This window comes from Macaca thibetana, chromosome 15 (assembly GCF_024542745.1).
Source record: "Macaca thibetana thibetana isolate TM-01 chromosome 15, ASM2454274v1, whole genome shotgun sequence".
Taxonomy (NCBI): domain Eukaryota; kingdom Metazoa; phylum Chordata; class Mammalia; order Primates; family Cercopithecidae; genus Macaca; species Macaca thibetana.
Genome location: NC_065592.1, coordinates 59326656 through 59349951, shown reverse-complemented (window position 1 = coordinate 59349951; position 23296 = coordinate 59326656). Strand labels below are relative to the sequence as shown.

General features: G+C 36.3%; 1 protein-coding gene, 1 long non-coding RNA gene and 1 pseudogene across 3 annotated transcripts; all 3 read right to left on the bottom strand.

The window, feature by feature from the left end:
- Positions 1-1452: 1452 nt before the first annotated feature.
- LOC126937291 (interferon alpha-6-like) lies at positions 1453-2644 on the bottom strand (annotated as a pseudogene).
- An 8057-nt stretch (positions 2645-10701) lies between these two features.
- KLHL9 (kelch like family member 9) lies at positions 10702-22133 on the bottom strand. Of its 2 annotated transcripts, none has more exons than XM_050761136.1 (2): positions 19939-22133; positions 10702-10971 (listed from the first exon to the last, which is right to left on the bottom strand). In XM_050761136.1, exon 1 carries the CDS (start codon positions 21887-21889, stop codon positions 20036-20038), a length of 1854 nt encoding a protein of 617 aa, XP_050617093.1. In that variant the 5' UTR covers positions 21890-22133; the 3' UTR covers positions 10702-10971; positions 19939-20035. The 2 variants fall into 2 exon arrangements, with proteins under 2 accessions (XP_050617093.1, XP_050617094.1); XM_050761137.1 differs by lacking the exon at positions 10702-10971 and adding an exon at positions 16694-17961.
- On the bottom strand, positions 10702-22184 carry LOC126937621 (uncharacterized). Its single transcript, XR_007719792.1, has 2 exons — positions 22127-22184; positions 10702-10966 (listed from the first exon to the last, which is right to left on the bottom strand). It is a non-coding gene; the product is annotated as an uncharacterized LOC126937621 (long non-coding RNA).
- Positions 22185-23296: the final 1112 nt, after the last annotated feature.

Here is a 23296-nt window from a genome sequence, read left to right as displayed (position 1 = left end):
TGAAGGAAGTTTATCAGTAATGTTTATAGTAATTTGGTTATTTTGGGATCAATATAAGACTCCAATATTCATAAAATCTGATAAAATTACCAATTACCAATATAAAAGAATTCTTATCGTATCTACATCCACCAGAGAGCAGCAGTAAAACTAGTAAATCAATGATGTAAGTAACTTAATTAATAAAGCCAATAATTCCAGTAACTATTATATTAACAGTATTAATGTAATATTTTCATTGAATTAGTCATATATTCTAGCCCAACAAATTAACAAACACTGAGCAGCTTTGATATTCAATGTAGTATTAAAATAATAATAAATTATAAGTTATTGAATGTCATGATTTATAATAAGTATATATAGCATATCATATAATTTGTCACTACATCAATTCTATGAAATTTATCCAGAAAAAATATTGCAGAAAAGGAAAACCTATGTACAGAAAAAAATAACCTACGTTTTTTCAAGATTTCATCCTATTTCCTTCTTCTCTCCCTACCTTCTCTTATTTACACTTCCACCTTCTTCATTATGGTTTCTGCTGATTAAATCTACCAAAACAGCTGTCACTGCAATTGCCAGTGCCATCTATTTTTCCATTGCAGTGGGTAGTTTCAATCCACACCCTTCATGAATCCAGTGACTACTCTTCTAAGCATGTTTATTTTCTTAAATACGCTTCATCACCTTTCTCTCTCATTGTCCATAGTCTCATATGGCCATTCCACTTGTTTTCTTTGTGGCTCTTCTCTCCCCTTCCTTTAAGGGTTGAAGGCTCTCAGAACCAAATTTAAGTACTTTTCTCCCTTTACACTCTCTCCCCACATGATCACCTCCATTTCTGTGCTTTCAGTTACCACCTATGAACCTCTCCCAGTTGCATTTCTTGTAAATTGCAAATTCACATAACAAACTGACAGTGCACATTTGCACATAGATTTCTACCAGTCAACTTATAGAGGATATCTCTGCATTAGTTTCTATTGCCTTACATGCCTCAGTCTACTTTCTGCTGAGAGAAATTCATTGATCCTTCTTTTTGTTATAGTATTTAACATAACTGATATTAAGTAAAATTACTATTTGTAGGGATTTTTCCCTACAAAAATCAAAGACATCAGAAAGCAAAAACTGTATTTGTTATGTTCTCCTAGATATCCTGAGGCAGCATATAATCTGGCTTAGACAGAGTCCATTTTTACTTATAACTTGAATATAATAATGGCGAGTAAATGAATTGTGCCACCTATACTTTTATCAGGTTGCAAAATCAGGCTTAGGGTTTCATTTAAAGAATAAACAAATAAGAGAATTTTCTATAGTAAACATTTATTAAATAAGGTAAAATACATTAAGTAAATATAAAAACCATATTCCTGTTACATAATTCACAATATAAAGGTGCACATGCTATGTGAGCAAGAATAATTTAAGTTGTATAAGTAGTTAAATAAGCAGATACATCTGCATGGCCATCTGTAAGTCTTTAGTACCTGTATAGCTGAACAGGATGTTGATTAACACTCGTGAAAACATTTGAAATATTTGATTCAATTCATCTTGTGTTATAACATAAATGAGTCTTTTCTTCCTCCTTAATCTTTCTTGCTAGTTTCTTGATGAAGAGAAGGATCTCATGGTGTCTGCTCTGACAACCTCCCAGGCACAAGGGCTGTATTCCTTTCTCTGTCACATGGAGAGTGACTCTTTGGAAGTATTTCCTCACAGTCAGGATGGAGTCCTCATTCATCAGGGCAGTCTCTCCTACTTCCACCTCCTGCATTACACAGGTTTCCAGATCATTCAGCTGCTGGTAAAGTTCTGTGTAGAATTTGTCTAGGAGTGTCTCATCCCAAGCAGCAGATGAGTCCTTTGTGCTGAGGAGGTTGAAGGTCTGCTGGATCAGCTCATGGAGGACAGAGATGGCTGGAGCCTTTTAGAACTGGTTGCCATCAAACTCCTCCTGAAGAAATTCAAAGTCATGTCTGTTCTTCAGACAGGAGAAAGGAGAGATTCTCCTTATTTGTGCCAGGAGGACTATAGTCCTCCTGTTATCCAGGCTGTGGGTCTGAGGCAGATCACAGCCCAGAGACCAGCTTGACTTGCAGCTGAGCATCACCAGGGCCATCAGTAAAGAAAAGGGCAAGGCAATCACAGATGTTGCAGATGCTGCTGGGCTTGTTGACATGGGTGACTCTGCACCTTGGGCTCTAGGTTCTCTGAAGACCTTGCTTTGTGCATAACCTTAAATAGGGAATATATTAGTTTCCATTTTCTGAATTCCCCTCTCTTACTTTTTACTCCTGTTTTTGCTTTCCTTTATGCACTCTCTATGTGGGCTTAGACTAGTGTTTCTCAGCCATTTTTTTTTTCACTATTGCCTTCCCTTTCCTTACCTCCAGAGCCTTGATGAAGAGAAGGATCTCATGATGTCTGCTCTGACAACCTCCCAGGCACAAGGGCTAGATCATTTTACCTAATTGATTCCCTCATGATAATAACACATATATATTGTATATGTATTTATATGTTGCATTTATATCTGCATTTTATACATTTGAAAAAGTAGAAAATATGGTTTTTAATTTAAGGTAGAATTATGAATAACTAAATAAAAAATTTTAAGCTAAAATTTGAATTTTAAATCTACTGACATTTGACTTGAATCCTTAAAATTTAATTTTCTGAGTAACCTTTAGTATAATTTATTTACTGATATAAGTATTATTGAATAATTTATATATACAAAGTTGCAATCTATAAAAATATATAACACCAATATAACACTTTAAATTATTTCAAAACTGCTAAAAATTATTTATAATTAAATGATTTTCTCAATATTTATTTGTAGTGTATGTAACTTTTAATTCTACTTCATACAGAAAATAATTTAAAACTTGACTGGCTGCTAGATATTCATCTAGGTATAATCAAATTTTTTTCAGCCCTTGACTTAAGTATTGATGTGTTGAATAACTTTAGTAGAATTAAATAATTTTATTCTCAAAGTCTATCACACATTCAGAAGCACTGAGGATCAAACATAACCTACATCAGTAAGACAGCCAATAGCAGCCCATATGCCAATGGAGGACACATCTCGTGGTATAACTTTGGGATTGAACAAATAATGGAGAGAAAGTCCACTAATGGCAGCCATCTATTCCACATAGGTTGGTAGCTCTGGTCTTGCATTCATTTTGTGTATCTTCCCTGAACTCAATGTCAATGCTGTTCATGAGATACACAAGAAAACCCAAATGAAAGAAAATAAATAATAAAGAGTCGTGATTTGCTAGAGGTAAGCTTTGAAGTGTCATAAGCCATTGTAATATATATGACTTTTTCACAACCCCAGGAATTGATTTTTGCAGCTTTGGGAGCAATTTCATCCCTAATGACAGTATACAATTGAGAAAACTTCAATTAATTAAAAAAAATTTATTGACATTAAAGTCTCAAATTTCCATTGAGACATTTCAATCCTAATTGAGTTTTAAAAAATCTCATCTTTTTTCTAAATATCAATAATGGTATGTAAATAGTATAAATGGACAGTACAGTTGTTCTATATAACATGTAAGACACCATATATCTTTCTCACTTCCTTTTTTATAGGAATCAAAAGTTGTTGCTTTTTGCATCCCAATTAATTGGGACAAAAAGAAAACAAATGTATAAGTAAATATGATAAAAATGTAAGAATGACAACAATATCCCACTGGAGAAAAAAATGACAAAATGTAACTTAGCTACATTCAGCCCAGGCAAGATGGACATTAAGGGATGGGAAGGAGCTGGAGCAAAATTATAAAAAGGATGTAGATCAAAGGTAGCATATGGAAATGGGCTTGAAGAGAAGTAATCATTACTGGTCCAGTGGGTGTTTTGGTGAATTCAGCCTTAACTGACAGTTGTGGTAGACACACCACACACAAGACGTTGTACACAAAAAAGGCAAATTTGTGAAAGCACAATATTCTCTCTGAAGAATGGACAAGTGTAATTGCATCAAGTTCTCCCCTGGTGTCAATGATCTTCATGTGATACACAAGAAAATCCAATGAAAGAACATAAGTACTAAGAGATAAGGTTTTGTTAGAGGGGAGCTTTGAAGGGTCATAAGCCATTGTAATATCTACCATTTGTTTGCACCCCTAATAATTAATTTTTGCACTGGTAAATAAACTCAGAAGATCAACATTTTTCTTGTCATGGCTTTAATATTAATAAGAAGAAAGGGAATAGATGATGTCAAAGGAAACTTCCTTAAACTTAATAAAGATACTAAAAATAACATTAATAAAAAGAATAGTAAGTAGCTAAACTGTTTAGTGTTTCTTATCAATCAGATATTGTTCTTAGCACTGACAAAATCTACCCTAATTTTATCTAATAAGGAATACCCTCATTTTTCATATTTATTGAATATTTACTATGTACCCAGCCCTATTTAGTCGCTAGAGGTATCAGTAACCAAAGCAGATAGTGATAGGTTGCACTATTTTCCCCATTTACAAAAGAAAAACCCAGAAGCACAGGGAGCTATTGAGTTGTGGAGCCACAGCTGGAATCCAGAAAATTGGACTCTCAATCCTCAGCTCTTACATGCTTTGTGGAATATTTCTGGCCATAAAAACTAAAGCTGATTTCTAGAGTCTGATCAATATTTTCTAAGTACAGTCCCGCCTAAAGCATGGCATTGTCCTTCTTTTCATCTCCTTTTCCTCTCCTTCATTTGCTTATGCCTGGTATGCTGCATTATGATTAAGAAAGGCCTCAGTTTACTTACATATGTTATATACTAGTTTTGTCTTCTTGAGAACGTATCTTCATAAACTTAAATGTACTTGTAAAACTCTGTTCACCCTAGTAATATATTAATAAGTAGCTCCTTGAAAAGCTCAGCATATGTCTACCCTTTTGTTCAAATATCCATAAGGCTTTAGATTTCTGTTTGGCACAAGCCTAAGTAAGACTAAGTCATGACAAGGCTAGAGACATGAGCTAAATAAGAATGAAACCAATAAGCTAAGTCTCAGAGCTCAGGGAGACCACATCTAGAAGGGCTCACTAGAGGGACTAAAGGAGAAAATGGCAGCGCTTCTGGAGAAGCGAGGAGAGTCCAGCGCATTAGAGTAGGAGGACTGAGATGTGAAAAGGCTCTGAGTCACTTGACTTGCCTGCTGTTTGATACCTTTTATGTTGTAGGCCAGCAGAGTTTACTGCTGTGTTAATTTTACCCACTTGCTTTGAGAAACAGAGCTGACATGATGGGTAATACCTGGATAGAACTAAAGAAAAAGGGTTGGAAAAAAAAGTGTTTGCACAGGTGGGAAGTAATTTGGCAAAAGTGAGCATAGAATTGGAGCAAAGTTTGACTTCAGCCTTTCATTTTTTGGTGTGTCTTAGACGTGATAGTTACCTATCTTTTTCCTGTAATTATTTCTATGTTCTCATCACACACAGAAAATATGAATGACCTTGTTATCACCATCCATTTTACATGTGATAGTAGTGTCCATTTCAGTTTGATTTCCAAAATATGGAATGTAGTATAGAATGCCACTTCAGGTAGATAAACCAAGATTTTGCAATTTGAGTCCTTGGCCAAATTTTTTGCCTGGAAATGTTTTCATTCTTTATACATGACTATATTCTCTTTTGCTTTTTCAATTTAGTATTGTGTTTTTCCATGGCTGAAAATCAAGATAGTCCCATTTCCAATCCCCCTCCCTCCAGAAATACATGTGTGTATATATTTTATGTAACATAAGTTTATATACTTATATTAAATATATATTACATTTTTAGATTATGTATTTTGTATTTAATATGTGTAAATATAATTATGTATACTTAAGTATATACAGCTTTAAGTACTATATACACTTTGACAATATCATATAATTTAATATATGCTTATTAAATTATACTTAATATATTAAAATATATTAAATTTGTATACTATTAAATACAAAAGTATACATAATTTAAGCATATGTTTTTAAATATACATAAAGAATATATAGGCCTGGTGTGGTGGCTCAAATCTATAATGCCAGCACTTTAGATGACCAAGGCAGGAGGATTGCTTGCAGCCAGGATTTACCAGCCTGGTCAACAGGAGACACCATCTCTACCAAAAAACAAAACATTAGCCAGGTGTGGTAGTTCACACCTGTAGTCTCAGCTATTTGGGATGACAAGGTGGGAGGATCACTTGGGCCCAGGAGTTTGAGGATGTAGTGAGGTATGACAGGACCACTGCACTCCAGCCTGAACAAAAGAGTGAGACTTTGCCTCAAAAAAAAAAAAAAGAATATATATTTATATATCTTATATGTTTTTGTACATTTAAAAATCCATATGTAAATATAATGTACAAAAATATGTATACATTTGTATATTTTAATGTATATACTTCAATATATACCTTATATGGAATTATAACATATATACTGATTACAACATTTACTTATTTATATGTATTTAAATATGTATAAATATGTAAGTGTATATTCTGTATATGTCTATAGGTAACTATATAATACTATATTCAGTTAGTTTCAAATCACCTTTTTCTTTTAGGGTTGAATTAAAGAGTTGTAAAGACTGGGAAAATGGTTTACAAAATATTTTTTACTTGGGCCTAAAAATAATCAGCAATGGTGATTTGAAACTAACTGAATCTGAGTAAAGGGATTATTTTATTTATTTATACTATTCACAGAGCAGTCGTTTTCTGTCACAACTTGCTGAGACACTGGTTCCCTGGAACAAGCTTCACGGGGGCTGTACAATTTTTCTTCTGTGCAAGGCACTACTCTGACAATGGAAACCTGGGCTCTACTCCTTCACAGTTTTACAGACAGAGTTTGGGACATCAATGTGTTAGACCTCAGGAATGTTAGGGGAGCTGCAATCAAAACTTCTCTTGTCTGGATTTGGTGAAATGTGGACTATACACAGGATTATGTTATTTATTACATTGAAATTAAAGGTAACTATCATTTACCATGTTCAGAGTCTCAGCCAGTAATTTGCAAACTTTATTTAATCTTTTCAATTTCCTATGTGACAACTATTAAAATTGTCTCAATTTTGCAGAAGAGGAAACGAAAACCTGATATTGTTTAAGCTCCTAGGAGCCACAGATTTTGTCAGAAAGTGGTAGTTTCTGCTGCCTCCCAATTTCCCTCTTTATTAGCTTTTAGTTCGTCCTCTTGGCTGCACTGAGCATGCTAGTGTTTAATTAATCACAATCATGTCTTAAATGCCATTCTTTGAATCCATGGAGGGTAGTTATCATCCTGTTTTACTTATCTCTTAATCCAAATTACCAAGCCTATTGTCTGTCACATATATGCAGTAAGACATTTTTAGTGACAGAATAAAGACAACTGGATGACTTAACCCTGGGTTTTCAAGTTTTATGCCACCGTTATCTACAGATTATGAGCTGTGGCTCTTGTAAAGAAAGGTGGAAGAAATCAAATCCAGTGTATTAGTTCATTAAAAGGGAAATGCAGAGAAGTGAGGAAACATGTATTTCAGTGCAGTTTAAGAAGTAAAAATGTCCAAGATGAGACCTCTAAGTACCATTATTAGAATTTTAAAAGAGACATAGATTGAGACTCAGATAGGCTTTTATTTCAACATTGAGTCTCATTTGGATGGATATATCCTATTAGATTGAGAGTTCTGCCATTTTCTGAGTGTGTTTAATTTCCATTGTCATAATACAAAAGAAATGTTGAGGTCATGACATTATCTGAGACCCGTAAATAGAAGAGAAGGTGAACAAAGTGGAAATAAAGTTGAGATAAGTACAAAAACTGAAAATCCTAATCTGGTTATGTAAGAATCTCACAACAAGGAAGTGCTGAGACAGGCGGGTAAAGACTCAAATGACCTAGCCAGCTGCATCCCACCAATGACCCTGCCAAACTCTTCCCTAGTGACACTGAGGATGATATTCTGCAGTTCTCTCTGCACCCTTAGCTGTGGCCTAGCCCAGAGCCATGGGCTGCCATAAATAGGTGACCTTCAAAGTTCTGCACCAAACTGGGAGATTCTTTCTTTTCTTCCTGTCTGAAGAACAAGAATGTTTTCAATTTTCCCCTGGAGCAGCTGCATGGCACCAAATTCCAAAAGGCTCAGGCCACCAATGTTCTTCATGAGATGATCCTGCAGATGATCCAGCAGATCTCCAGTGTTTTCAGCACAAAGAACTGAAATTCTTTACTGGGCTTGATCAGTAGCTAGAATTTCTGGAGACCTGTTTGGGTATAGGAAATCAAAGAGACCTTGAGCAGGAGAATTCTAGCCTGGCTGTGAAGGAGTATTCACAAGGAATCAGTCTCTATGTGAGAAAGAAAGAACACATCTGTTGTGCCTGGGACATGTCAGACTGCAAATTAAGAAAGGAAAATCAATAAATGCCTTTTCTGTGTTAATAGGCTCATCGGAAATCCCAGGAGGTTGGAAAGGAAACTTGTATTTAGACCCAATATCAGTCAATTGGGTCTCATCTACTGATAATGTGGCTTCAAGCTTGTAAATATTCTTTCAAAGACTTTCTGCTTCATTTTTCAATGTATTGAGTCATTTTTGTAAGATTGTGTTTCAACAATAAGAAGAAATTGTACTTTTTTGTTTGTTTGTTTTTGACATTCTCACTCTGTCACCCAGGCTGGAGTGCAGTGGCAGAATCTCGGCTCACTGCAACCTCCGCCTCCCAAGTTCAAGTGATTCTCATGCCTCAGCTTTCCAAGTAGCTGGGATTACAGGCATGCACCACCATGCCCAGCTAATTTTTGTATTTTTAGTAGAGATTGGTTTTTGCCATGTTGGCCAGGCTGGTCTCAAATTCCTGACCTCAAGTTATCCACTCACCTTAGCTTCCCAAATGTTGGGGTTGCAGGCATGAGCCACTGCACCTGGCAAAATTGTACTTTTGAATAGGGAGAAATTACATTTTTAGCTCGTAATAATTAAAATGTATCCAATGATAATTGCTGTATTTTCAAAATTTATTGTTTATAAATATGGTCAGCTTTGCCTTCTGATTTCTTTTGTTTGATGGGGATGGAGAGGGTACTTAAATCTTTACAGTAAAAGTCAGGTCTTACTCAAACCCTCAAAGAGATACAAAGTGCCCTTAAACCTTTAATCTGCTTTCAAATCCAAAAGGAACATTAATTCCATTTATTCATAAATCGTTTTAAATATCTCTGCTCCAGGCAATTTACTTGTCATTGTGAATGTATTGGTAAGTTAAATAAAGACTTGACTTTCTTTAGTGGAGCACTCTTCCTGAGAAGACAGTTCTAAACAATAAGTAGGTAGGTAGGAATCCTAGGGCCATGAAGGAGATGAACAATTCACTATAATAGATTATACCAGCTGAAGTGAATTCAGTTTTACTTATGCTTTCTTAGAGAAGTCATATCTGATGACTGTTGATTCAGTTTCAGCGGTTGCATGAACTAGAAACTAAAGTGAAATATAGAATCATCCACCTTGAAACTTCAAATAAGTAGCAAATACCTTTTATTTGCTGGCTGTGTGGATGGTGCCAGTTACAATGAAAAAAAGTAGACACATTCTCTGCTTTCAGGGAATGACAGAGTTTCCAGTCTGGTGGGATGTGGGCAAGTGAGCATTTGATTAAAGTAATGCTAATGACTGTGACAGGGAAAGTACCAGATTCTGGAAGCATGTAGGACTTGATTCCATCACGGAAAGCATCCAGGAGAAGTAACCGCTAAGCTGGCATCTCAAGGACCTGTGGGAGTTAACCAAGTAAATGTGGGATGTTCAAAGGGTCAGAAACAGGGAACAGCAGATGTGAATATGTAGTGGCCAGAGGGTGCATGCAGGAGCAAACAGTGAAGAAGGTTTAGAAATATGTAGAGGTAGAAGGGAGGGAGGGAGAAAGCAGAAGTTAGAATAGGAAGCAGGTGTTGCATTGTAAAAGGCTTTGCAAGCAAATATGGGAGTATGATTCACAGAAATGATAATTAGAAATATCGAGATGTTTTAAGCAGTGAATAGATGTCAACAAATACATATTAGAAAACTCTTACAGCTGCCCTTTGAAAACTGGGTTGGGGTTTGCTTGCACATACTGGTTAGAAAGGTGGGAAGTGAACCCATTAGGGCAGAGTTATTGTACCCAATGAGATAGGTAACAGGTTTGGAAGGTATTTATTAGGTTGTAGTAAAGAGTAAAGCTGAATGTAAGACTGATGACTAAACAGAGGTGTTAAGATGCTTGCTGAATTTTTGGGATGCCATAGAAACAAGCTGTAGACTAAGCCTCCAGACAAAAATATCAAAAATTAAACCAGAGAACTGTCCAGATATAAAAACCCACTGTTGATGATGCTGCTCTAGTAAGAACTAGAAAGAACTTCCATTCTCTGATGCCGTTTATTTTCCTAAAACCTGAACTTTCCACCATAGAAAGTCAACAACTCAGCCAACAAATACAGAAACACCATGCAGAGCGTATATCTTCTTGTGGACACTTTAGGATCAAAAGCTCATGCAGGTGCTCCAGATTGGCAAGTTTTTCTTGGTGCCCATGTCCTATCTACAAGGGAGGCTTGAAATGTACATTATTTTGCCTGCATTGGTGATTTGGTTTTCCATTGATGCATAATTAATTAATCAAAAACTCAGTGGTTTAAAACAACACACATTTATTACCTAACAGTTTTTGTGAATCAATAATTCAAGACCAGCTTCGGTGGGCTTAGAATCTCTCATGTGTTGCTGTCAAGATGCCAGCTGGGGCCGCAGTTGTCTGAAGGCTCTATTTGGGCTGGCGGATCTGTTTTTAACATGGGTCACTCACGTGGCCACTGATAGGGAGTCTCAGCTCTTCATCACAGTCACGTGGGCCTCTCCATGGAGCTATGTGGTATGTGCTCACAACATGGCAGTTGGCCTGTACTGGAGGAAGTGATAAGAGATAAACATGGAGGAAGTGCACAATTTTTTATGACCTAGTCTATAATTTAAACACTATTGTTTCATTGTATTCATTAGATGGGAATCACTGCATCCAACACATAAGTCAAAGGAGGAAAGAAAAGAATATGAGAAAATCTGTGAATATATTTTAAAACAATCACAACTAGAATTCATAATGTGAGAGTATCCCTTAATGTAGAAAGAGTGTTTTACAGATAATGAGTAGGCATGGTTATGATAGATGTTGAAACTACAGATGTCAAAAGGAAAGTGACATTGGATTTGGGGGCTGAGTTTCAATGGATCTCCTTGGTCTCATAGAGGCATTCCCAAATGGTAGTCATGAACCTGTTGTAAGTGGCTAGACTATCTACTAGGTAAGTGGTAACGGTGAATGGGAAGGGTCGATATTGCAGCCCAAGAAGTGAACAAAATAGACATACCAATGGAATCCATAACTTATTCCCCTTGCAGGATAAAGTACAGCTAGTCCAGGGCATGGGAGGGATTATTAATGTAGAGTCAGGCCTTGAAAATTAGAAAACTTTTTCTGGCTGGGGGTGGCGGCTCACGCCTGTAATCCCAGCACTGTGGGAGGTCCAGGCGGGTGGATCATCTGAGGTCAGTAGTTCGAGACCAGCCTGGCTAACATGGTGAAACTCCGTCTCTACTAAAAATACAAAAATTAGCCAGGGGTGGTGGCAGGCGCCTGTAATGCCAGCTACTCCAGAGGCTGAAGCAGGAGAATCGCTTGAACCGGGGAGGCAGAGATTGTAGTGAGCCGAGATCACGCCACTACACTCCAGCCTGGGTGACAAGAGTGAAACTCCATCTCAAAAAACAAACAGTAACAACAACAACAAAAACAACAACAAAAGCAAAACAAAAACTTTTTCCTTAATCTTTGAGTTAACTGATGCCTTCAAGTATATGTATATACATATATGAAAGGTTTTGTGAAATCTGTGATTTTCTTATCTGGAGAAGGATGGAGAGAGTAATAAATAATTGAAGTAAACACTGCTTTGTATGTAGAAATGAAGTATGAAGAAATAAATATTACACTGACTCAAATTAGGTTTTTATATTGAGTATGTTTTGGTTCATGATTTAACATGAATTAGAAATAAGTTCTAATGGATTACTAATTCCTGGCTGGAAGAATTTTTTGACTTCTAAGTGATAAAGTATACTCCTTAAGTAAGACAAAGCTGTTTGAATCAGTAGAAGTTAGACCTGCCTCCCATCCCCACCACACACAAACATGTACTCTGTTGACTGGCACTTGGGTGAAATAAGCAAAGAATGATAAACTTCCATTATAAGAGATTGTAAGGCGGTATTGTAATAGCCTTTTTGAAGATGGACCAGTAAAGAGCTAGACTTACTCTTTGGACTTAAATTGGAGAAGGCGCTCTAGACAACGAAACTTCTGAAGTTTAGGTTACTTGGTTGCTGTCAACAGCTTTATACACATCTTGAGCTAAGATTGCATGAAATTGAATCTTGCTCCTTCAGTTTTATGTAGAAAAGATATGTGCACTCTTGATATCCTTCAGGAGGCACTATTAAGAGATCACCTGTTATATACATCCATCTTGAGGGAAAAATGCTTGGTGTATAAGAATATTTTGTTCTGAGACAATAACATGGAGAATAAGGAAATGGGTAGTTGATGCCATTCTTACTGTTCACATAGTCAAGAAATAGGCTTTCTTTGAGCCCATGGATGGCTCTAAGAAAAATTTGGATCAGCTGGTCCAAAAGCTATTTTACATCAAACACATGTATATGCATATGTATATTTGTCTCTGGCTGGCCGGGTGAAAATTATGTGGCTATGGCAGTCATGATTTGATCCTCATACCCACACGAGCAAACCAATATAAAAATTTCTTAAATGAGGTTGTCATATTTACTTATAACTGGATATAATGCATATTACATCCTTTCTGCTGTTGAAAAGATTTATTCTACACATGTCTTTGTGATGAGGCTGTCTGCTAAAAACTAAAAATAAAAATGGTATAGGGAATCCACTCAAAGGAAAAAGCAAGTAGTGGGTATGAATGCTTAGAATCCAGATGAAATGTTGCAGATTTTAAAATTCAATGTATATGAATTTATAAATAAAATAAAGGTCATAGCTATTTAAATCTGTATTTTTAAGTAATATAAAAAAATTCTTCTCTTTGATCTACCATACACCAAAAAATTACCAAAGGTTTTTAATATTCACTTATGTAATTTATATAAGCTGCCAACTTTGAACTTCCACATGTGCTATAAAAATTTCAGGGTTTTGTTATTACTGTTGTTTTGATAAAGGAGATATATTTTCTGTAATCTAGCTAAACAAAGACTTAATTTCAACCAGTAGATGGCAAAATAACATTAGCCCCTGGAAAGCAGCCACTCTGAGACTTTTACAGAGGAACTACCTACTCTGTGTACTAGTGCATCTGGCTCATGTGCACAGTTCAACAGTTCTGTTACGTGTTCAGTCATCCTTAATGGATATCTAAGTCTTTTATTCTAATCATCATCCAGTCATTCAAATATATGCTCAACAATTGAATACTAGAGGATGTAGATAAAAGTATCAAAATTAAGGTGGGAAGAATCTTTAAAAATCCATTTAAAAACATTTTAATGGAAGGTCTAGTGTGGTCATATTAGGAAGCAAATAGTAGTATCATGCTGAGATGACTATTTCTGGCTTATTTTCTGTCACTTATTAATTCTAGAAATATGCTTACTGTCCAAAAGGCATGAAACTTGAAAGATCATTTTACTACTTTTGCCAAATTACATTCTAAACTCTATACCAATTGACAATGCACTCATCGATATATAAAAGTGCTTTCTAACCCAAGTTGAAAACAATTAAAAAACAGACTCTTCTTCAGTATTTGACATGAGAAAAATTAAATTGTCATCTCAACAAATTTTACTAAATAAATGAAGAAATGGGTAATGACACACTGTTCACATAGCCAAGAAATAGCCTTTCCTTCAACCCATCAATGGTACTAAGAAAAATTTGGATCAGCTGGTACAGAAATCATTTTGTAATGAAGATATATAACCCTAATTTTTTAAGACTCCTAATTAATGAGGAACTTCATAAACAAGATCAAGGATATTTCCCTGTAACAAAGGAATTCTAAAACTAGAATTACCCCTATTAAAATTACACATAAGACACAATTCCTTGGTCACTACTATAATTTTGCTGGAAGTATGAACCATGCTTTAATGTTTCATATTAAACAAATAATATGAAATTGGCTTTTATAATATGCAGATAATGGTTACTTCAGGTGAAAATATGAGAATTGACCCAAAAAACTGAAGAATCAATGAGTGTCGGTAGACAAAAAACCATTATGCTAAAACCACGTATTTCCTACTTCTACCAAGAGTTCAGAACATAACAAAATTCCATTCAAAGCAGAAATACAAACACACACACACACACACACGTATATTTCAAAGACTCAACTTGAAAAAAGATCATCGGAAGTGAAGAAAAATACTCTAAATTGATTGCCTATAAGATTTTATATGATTTTTTTAAAAGCATAAAAATTCAGCAATTCTACTGAATTGCTGATACTCAAAAAGTGGTTATGGAAAAATTGGATAATTTGAAAAAATACATTAGATTTTATGCCAAAAGTCTGGTAGAAAGTTGTATCAATAATAACAACATAAAATACTGGGATAATTATACTACCTAATGATAAAAAAAAATTATTCAAGAAAGCATTAAAAAATGACCAAAAAAACCCCACTAATTCTGCTATGTTACAAAGGAAAAAAACTGTCTTTTTGGCTCACAGAAAACAAGTGGGCAAATCCTTTCTGTAAATAAGAGAATAAAGATTAATTTTAATATAGCCAGGTGCAGTGGCTCACGCCTGTAATTCTAGCCCTTTGGGAGGCCGAAATAGGAGGATGACTGGAGGCTAGGAGTTCAAGACCAGCCTGGTCAACATAGTGAGACTCCATCTCAAAAAAAAAAAAAAAAAAAAAAAAAAAAAAAAAAGAATGATTAATCTTAATATAAAAATGAAATTTTATTAATTTTAAGGAAAAACTCATCCTCATTTTAACTAAAAAGAAAAGCTACTTGAACAGGAGACAAGCAGTAGATGCCACCCTAACATGTCAAGAACTAGTAATCACAAAGCTATAGAGCTATAGGATCAAGAACAAGTAATACCACATCAGTACTATGTAATAACCACCACCACTACACACACACCCCAAATTAAAAAAACAAAAATACCACCAAAAGGTCAACATACAAAAGAGATGAACATATTTGATCACATTAACTTGAATAAAAAAGTATAGAGTATAAAAAAGTATTTATAGCAAAGAGGACAATTAAAGCAAAAGACAGGAGCAAATGATTTATGTATGAAAAATACACATGCTCAATAAACAAGAAATTGTAACTAGTAATTAAAGATATGTAAATCCAAACAGTAAAATAACTAGATCTGTAAAGATTTCCTTTGAAATAGTTACTGAACACAGTTCCGCTAAAAATGCATATTGGTATAATCCTGGAAATACGTTTTAAGGCCCTAAAAAAGTTAACACTATATGATTCAGATTTTACTTAACATTTATCATAGGATAGTAGATATGGGCAAAGTTTTATGTAAGAATATTACATCTTGCTTTATTATGGTGAAAATTTATGGTAGACATTTAAATATCTACACATAAGGAAACGGAATAATATGGCATGTTCATGGAATGAAATATTTAGTATAGACACTGAACACTTTCAAATAGTCTGAAAATCATTAAGATGAAGCAAAAGCCAAAAATTATAAAATCCCAACTTTGTTAGTAACAACTATCATTCACTGACTGCTTCTGTGCATATCTTATGCTAATCGCTTTATATTATTTCCTTACAAATCTGATATAAATATAATTATTATTGACCACACCCAACCTGATAGATGTATGACAAAGCTGAAGTTTTAGAGAGTTAAGCTTACCCCACGATCTTTCAGCAATTGTTTATAATCAGTTGAGCTGGGGATGGCACATTGATTTTAATTCTCTTTATGGTACATTTATGTAGTTTAAAAATGTCCTGTAGGAGTTTACTGCCTTATAGTGAGAACAAAATAACTTTGATTACAAAAATCTGAACATGAGTGAAATGTGTTTGCATTGCAGGCCAACTACATAAATATTACTTCTAGCAATTGGGAAAGAAATTTAAGTCTGGATTTATCTGAGTAAAAATGGAATCTGTTTTTCTAAATACATGTGCATTTGATAATTAGAAAAAAAACACCTTACAATTTTTTTTTTTTTTTTGAGAGGGAGTCTGGCTCTGTCGCCCAGGCTGGAGTGCAGTGGCGGGATCTCAGCTCACTGCAAGCTCCGCCTCCCGGGTTTACGCCATTCTCCTGCCTCAGCCTCCCGAGTAGCTGGGACTACAGGCGCCCGCCACCTCGCCCGGCTAGTTTTTTTTTTTTGTATTTTTTAGTAGAGATGGGGTTTCACCGTGTTAGCCAGGATGGTCTTGATCTCCTGACCTCGTGATCCGCCCGTCTCGGCCTCCCAAAGTGCTGGGATTACAGGCTTGAGCCACTGCGCCTGGCCACCTTACAATTTTTTTATACAGCTTTTAAAAAATAAGATAAAGTCATAATAGGAGTCTGTGTCTTTGGAAGGTGGATTTGTTTTCATTATCCAGCTTTTAGCCTAAGGTCTGGCATATTTGAAAAATATTTGACAAATGCCTGCACATATGTATGTGTATATATATATATAATATACTCAGTATTAATAGAAATTATCTTCAGCATGTGGAATCACTGATAATTACTTTTTGTTTGCTTTTATTTTCCTGTACTTTCTATAACAGACATACCAAAAAAGCTAGCAAATGTTAATTTTTGAATACTTACCAGAAAAACTAAAACAAGAAATGTTAAGAGTGCTTTATGTGCTTTTAGTTTTTATCCTCTAAATATTTTTCCAGTCTGAACTTTCTTTAAAAAATTACCAGCTTATGAAAATAAATCTCTCTCTACTTAATCATTTCAACCACCTAAAATTTCTCTCTATAACGAACTCCAGGTTTAATGAGCAGTACAAGTTGAATATCCCTTATCTGAAATGCTTGGGACTAGAAGTGTTTTGGATTTTGGAATATTTGCATGTACATGATGTATCCTGGGGGAGGGACCCAAGTCTAAACAATATTACTTAAAACTTCAGTTATATATCACATATGTTTTATACACATAGTCTGAAGGTAATTATATATAATATGCTTAATAATGTTGTGCATGAAACAAAGAAGTCTTCACTGTGTTTTGAGTATAACCTGTCACATGAGGTCTGGTGTGGAATTTTCTACTTGTGGCAGGCATCCTGTTAGCCCTCAAAAAGTTTTAAATTTTGGAGCATTTTGGATTTTTGGATTAGGGCTGCTCAACCTGTATTAGCATAGCATTAGTCAGCTACCTGCATGATACCAAGAGAACTGTCAACTGCAGAATATGGGAAAGTAAATGAATGAGAGGCAGGGTGTGTGAAGCTGGAGGTGGGGGATATAAGTAGAGCAGTTTACCTGGTAAAACAATACTTATTTCAATAGGAAGCACCAGGGTCAGACATAAGACGTAATAAAAAGTATTTTGTTTCAATAAAAGGAAAAGCTTGTACAAAATAGAAGCAGGGCAGTACCACTTTGGTAGGTCAGAATAAGCACTGAAATACTACATTAAAAATAAACCATATCAAATTTATCCCCTAACCCCATCTCTACTAAAAATACAACATTAGCCGGGCGTGGTGGTACATGCCTGTAATCCCAGCTACTCGGGAGGCTGAGGCAGGAGAACCACCTGAACATGGGAGGCAGAGGTTTCAGTGAGCACAGGTCGTGCCACTGCACTCCAAACTGGACAACAGAGTGAGACCCTGTCTCAAAAAAAAAAAAAGAAAAAGACAAATTTGATCTCAAAAATTAACAGCGTTGCCATTGTAAAACTACAATAGATTGAGGGAAGAAATAAATGCAAGCAAATGCAAGTTAAATTACATTTATTATATAAAGAGATCCTATAACTTGATACGAAAAACAAAGCAACTCCAACAGGTAACAGAAGGGCAAAAGGACAGGAATATTTGATCAAAGAAACACAGCTATCCATAATACACAAATATTCAACCTCATTAATAATCAAGAAAGGATTAGGATGCACTTCTTGCTTATTCAATAAAGTTAATTTCTAATTTCTATATTTTTCAAATGTACTCAAATGTGCTATTTTTAGTAATAAAAAACTGAGTCATTAAAAAAATATATAAAATATGAACATTTCTGCCAATGCAGAAATCATAAAAAGCATTAAAATGAATCAACACTTGTATGGGCAGTAAGGTTCAGACCCCTAGAAGCCAATTCATTTTGCCTTGGTTCCTGAGTTTTATTATGGGATTGTCAATAAAGTTGTTCCTGATTTACACTCTGACAATCTTCCAGGTATAGGGGTGTTTGTGTGTGTGTGTACATACACATATGTATATATAAAATTTTTTTCTTCAGGTAGACAATTATTCCAGACAAGTACCTCTTCAGAATCATTACAGAGAATTCCTGTAACTCCATTTGCTGATAAAAGTCCCATTAAAAACTATCATGTGGTTCTCAACCAGTAGGGATACCCTTGGTATTGAAGAGGCTGGAGGTTGCTATTAGTACTGCTCATAAGACCATAATGTTCCAGAGGCTCTGTAGCTGGCTTCTTAGGGAATCTGAAGTTGGTCCTGTCCTTGAGACATGGCCAAAAGCACATTTTTCCTCACTTGATGCAGAAGAAAATGTATCTCCTGCTTGCTCAGATCATAGCCTTGAGGCAGCTCACACAGCTCAGGATGCACATGGACTGGAACAGCACCAGGGCAATCACCCCAAATCGCAAAATAATCATGTTAGGATGACTAAGTTGGGAGGCTGAACTTAAAACTCTATAGCTTTGTTCAGAATATTTTTTTCTTTGCTTTTTTCATTAAGTTTTACTGACCAAAAAAGGTGGAAAAAAGAACCTAAATTTTCTGCACAAAAACAATTCTCTGAAACCTGAACTTTACCAATCTGTGTAAAAGTACTCTACAGAAACTATACAAGTAGAAAAAACTAATGTAAGCTTCTTATGAAGTAATGGTTTAGTCACATGACAAATTTGGTTGTTGATTTAGTATGCTGTAGCCCTCATCTAAATTCAGTATGACTATATAAACATTTATTCTCTGGTATTGAATTCCCATTTGAATAGAAACGGCTGCTTTGTGGAAGAAAGAAACTTCAATTTAAAAACAATTTCAGCATCGTTGAAGTGCCAATTTTTAAATTATGTGTGTGTATACATATGTATGTATGTGCGTAGGCATGTATGTTTGTATTGTGTATTTTTTTCTCCTTTCTCCCTCTCTTGCTCACTCTAGAGAGAGATACCAAATACTGGTTTGGTGCTATACTGTTTTTTCCTAATTAGTATTTTTATTATTTCTGTCTGCGTAAGAAACTTCAAATATTCTGAATGCAACCACACAATCGAGTAAGTTGACAGACATATCAAAAACTATGAAAAGAGGGAGGTAACTAGTATTAATACTGGGCAACCTTTCGTTAATTTTAGGTTACAGTGACCTCCCTCTGACATTTTGGAGTCAAAGATGAAAACTCGACTTTGAAGCATAATGGACATAATTACACATTTACCACAGTCATCTACAATTTTATATAACATCACAAAAAGACATCTAAACATTTTTCTACATCTTTTTTTCTCATTTGTTAAAACAGCTAGCTATGTTAAATACATCTTCAGAATGCATTTGTTAGTCACTTGATAAACATACTAAAAGCCAAACAAGACGAATAACATCAATTACCTTTATATCTAATAACTGTACCAATCACTGTAAGAAGATACAACTGAAGAAGTATTAGATCACCCATGATGTACTGCAAAGGTGTTACACCTTAGACCTAAGAATGATCTGAAGGTGCTGAAAGAGGTGATTCTCTAGAAGGTGACCCAGGGTTTTCTTCAGGTGGAAAAACTGTGAGTGTACAAGCTCGAATGCCACCAAGTGACTCTGGAAGATCAAAAACTTTATGCCACTCATCTTTTTCTGGGTCATATTTCTGGACAATTTCTACCATACAACGATTATTCCAAGAATATCCACCAACAACGTAGATTTTATTTTCAAAGACGGCAACTCCAACATCACTTTGGCCTCTTAACATGGCGGCAATTGGGGTCCACTGGTCAAGGGTTGGTGAATAGTATTCACAGCTTAGAACATCATCATAATCACTTGTTCCTCTGAAGTGATTGCCGCCAATGACATAGAGCTTATCTCCAACCGTACACATGCAATGCAGACCTCTGACTGTAGTCATTGGAGCCTTTTGCATCCACTTATCTGTATCTGGGTCAAAACACATAAGCTCATTTTGGAAAGTGTCATGGGTAATTCCTCCTGAAATATACATTAAGCCTCCATATACTGTTCCAGCATGGCCATAGTGGGGTTCACTCATTTTTGCAACATAGCTCCACTCATTCATTCTTGGGTTGTAACATTCTACTGTGGCCAGTTCACCAGCTGCACTGCGCCCACCAACTGCATACAAATGTCCTTTGAGGGCACTCAAGTGAAAGAATGTACGCTTTTCATTTAATGATGCAACCTGCATCCATTTATTATACCGAGGATCAAATCTGAAAACTGTATCAACAGCAGTTTTTCCTTTTGTATCATAATTACTTTGACCACCAACTACATAAAGAAAGTTTCCAATGACAGCAATACCATGCTGGTAACGGGGAGCATCCATCGGGGCTAAAGATCTCCATTCTTGTGCCCTTTCATCATACATTCGTAATTCTTTACTGACAACGAGCTGCTGCCTCAAAACTCCTCCTAATGTAACCAAGTGAGTGGAGTCAGATCGAATGGCAGTTCTATCTGACTGCATCACTGGCTGCATATATGGCATCATTTGGTAATTGCTGGCTTCCAAAAGCAAATTCACGCAGGTATTGTCTGTTCTCATGAAATCTACTGTCTGCACGTAATTGATGAGATCCTGTGGTGTCATCAGTGGGAATCGAATATTCTTCATTAATTTTGCAGCATAATCCATCCGAGGGTCTTCCAACCTTAGCCAGCGACAGGCTGCCTTAAAGAGTTCGAGTTCGGTACAGTGCTTAAGACTATTACTGGAAAGCACAAAGGCAAGCCGTTCAAAAGGGAGTTTTAGAAACTCCCCAGTACTCAATAAAGCAGGAAAGTTCTTCAGGATGAAATTATTAACATATTTATCCACTTCTATGAGATTGTAGGTGTTAGCAATTCGTCCAACCTCAACACAGTTATCTAAAGAGACTCCTGATATAAGAAATACTTTACAGAAATCCAAAACGGGTAATATTTGTAAAAAACTAGCAGCTTCAAGTGTGTCCTGAAGATTGTCCATATTAAGAGAAAGTTTTGCAGTATAAATAAAATCAATGATTTTCTTCAGACCAACCTTGTTCACCCCATGAAGCTTAATGCACATCAGATCTTGTTCTTTCATTCCACCTGTGAACATAGCTTTGAAATAATCACTAGCAGACGCCATCATAGCTCTGTGAACAGGGAAGATTTCATCTCCATCACCTGGTACCAGAGTCACATCACAAAGCAATCCTTCTATTCTAAGCTGATCAAAGCCTTGCAGTACCACCGAACTGTGTGTATTGCTGGTAAAAAAGCGTGTGGTTCCTGCCTTACAAGGCTGCAAATGGGCAGAGACGCCCATTTCGCCGTTACCAAGGGACACTTTCATGTGAAAGCTTTCCTCTTGCACAGAGATGCAAGCCGGAGAAAGAAGTTATAACCGGAATGTTTTACAGGCAACGAGGTGTCCACAAAGAACAGAAAGCTCGTTTCCTTATCAAGGGAAGGCAGCCACTGCGGCACCCCTCAGGCCACGCCAGTCAGTCATCCACTGAAAATCGCCCTGTAGCAGGACCACAAAGGGCTGTGGACCTCAAATCTGATTATTAGACAGATGATTCATCACCTGAAGGCGGTTAAATGACCCGGTTCACCTCGTCCGGCCTGCGCTGCCGCTCCTTCAGCAGTTCCGCTTCGGGCAACGAAGAGGCGCCGCCACGTACTGTGGCTCCACGGCCCGCTCGGCGGCGGGTCCGGGAACCTCAGCGAACGGCCCGCTGCGCCCTCCGCTGTACCTAGAGTGTCGCAGCGGCCACCGACCTGTCTTTGAGCAAGGACCTGGAACACAGGCCTGGGACTGGGCTTGGGCCTAGAATACCCGCCTAGCCCCGACGCCGAGCCGCTCCTTCCGGAAAAGCTTACTCCCAGGATCCCGCGGGGTGGGAGCGGCCGTAGCGGCTACTGCGGCTGCGCGGCCTCCAGAGCTCGTCAGTGGGCGGGCGTGTGGGGGTGGGGAAGGGGGAGGAAGTGTGCGGGAGGCGGGGAGGGCGGGGGTTGAGGAAGACGAGCTGTCTGGAGTGGGCGCGAGCCCGGCTCCTTAGATCTGCCTTGTATGTGGGACAAAATAGGACAGAATGTGTGCACGTATATTATGCTGCATGTTTGATGTAAGTTTTTCACATATCTGAGCTCTTACGTTCCCCAAATGCATACATTTTTTAAAACTTTGCAATTCCTAGTTTCTGTTTTTTTGAATAACAGTGAAACGCGGCTTTTGTATAAATTGAGAGGAAACCTGGATGCTTAATTTTTTTTTTTCCTCTACAAAACAATAATTGTTATCCCACATTATGTAATAGATACCTTAGTTACAATTTTGGTTCGTATTTTCAAATTTGTTATAATTTCAAAGGCAAAATATTTGTCTCTACTAGATTGTTACTTTATTATATAAATGATATAGTCTAAATTTTTGGCTTGAAATGCCTTTGTTTTCCATAATTTTAAAAATGGCTACATAATTTTTCAATAACATACTATAGTTTCCTTTGCCCATTGTTTGTTCCTGAATATGTACCTTCTTATCCTCCATTGTTCTATAGAATCTGTAGTAAATTTACAGAATCTGGTAGCAAAATTTTAGCCCTGTTATGGATAATATTTAGTAAAATGCTGATCCAAGACAGTATTTCCAAAATATTATCATGAGCAATGTTTGTGCCTTTCCCTTCTGCTGACTTTTCCCTTTTTAAGTATTTTATTAATTTACATTTTTTTAATTAGTGGTAAATTTAAA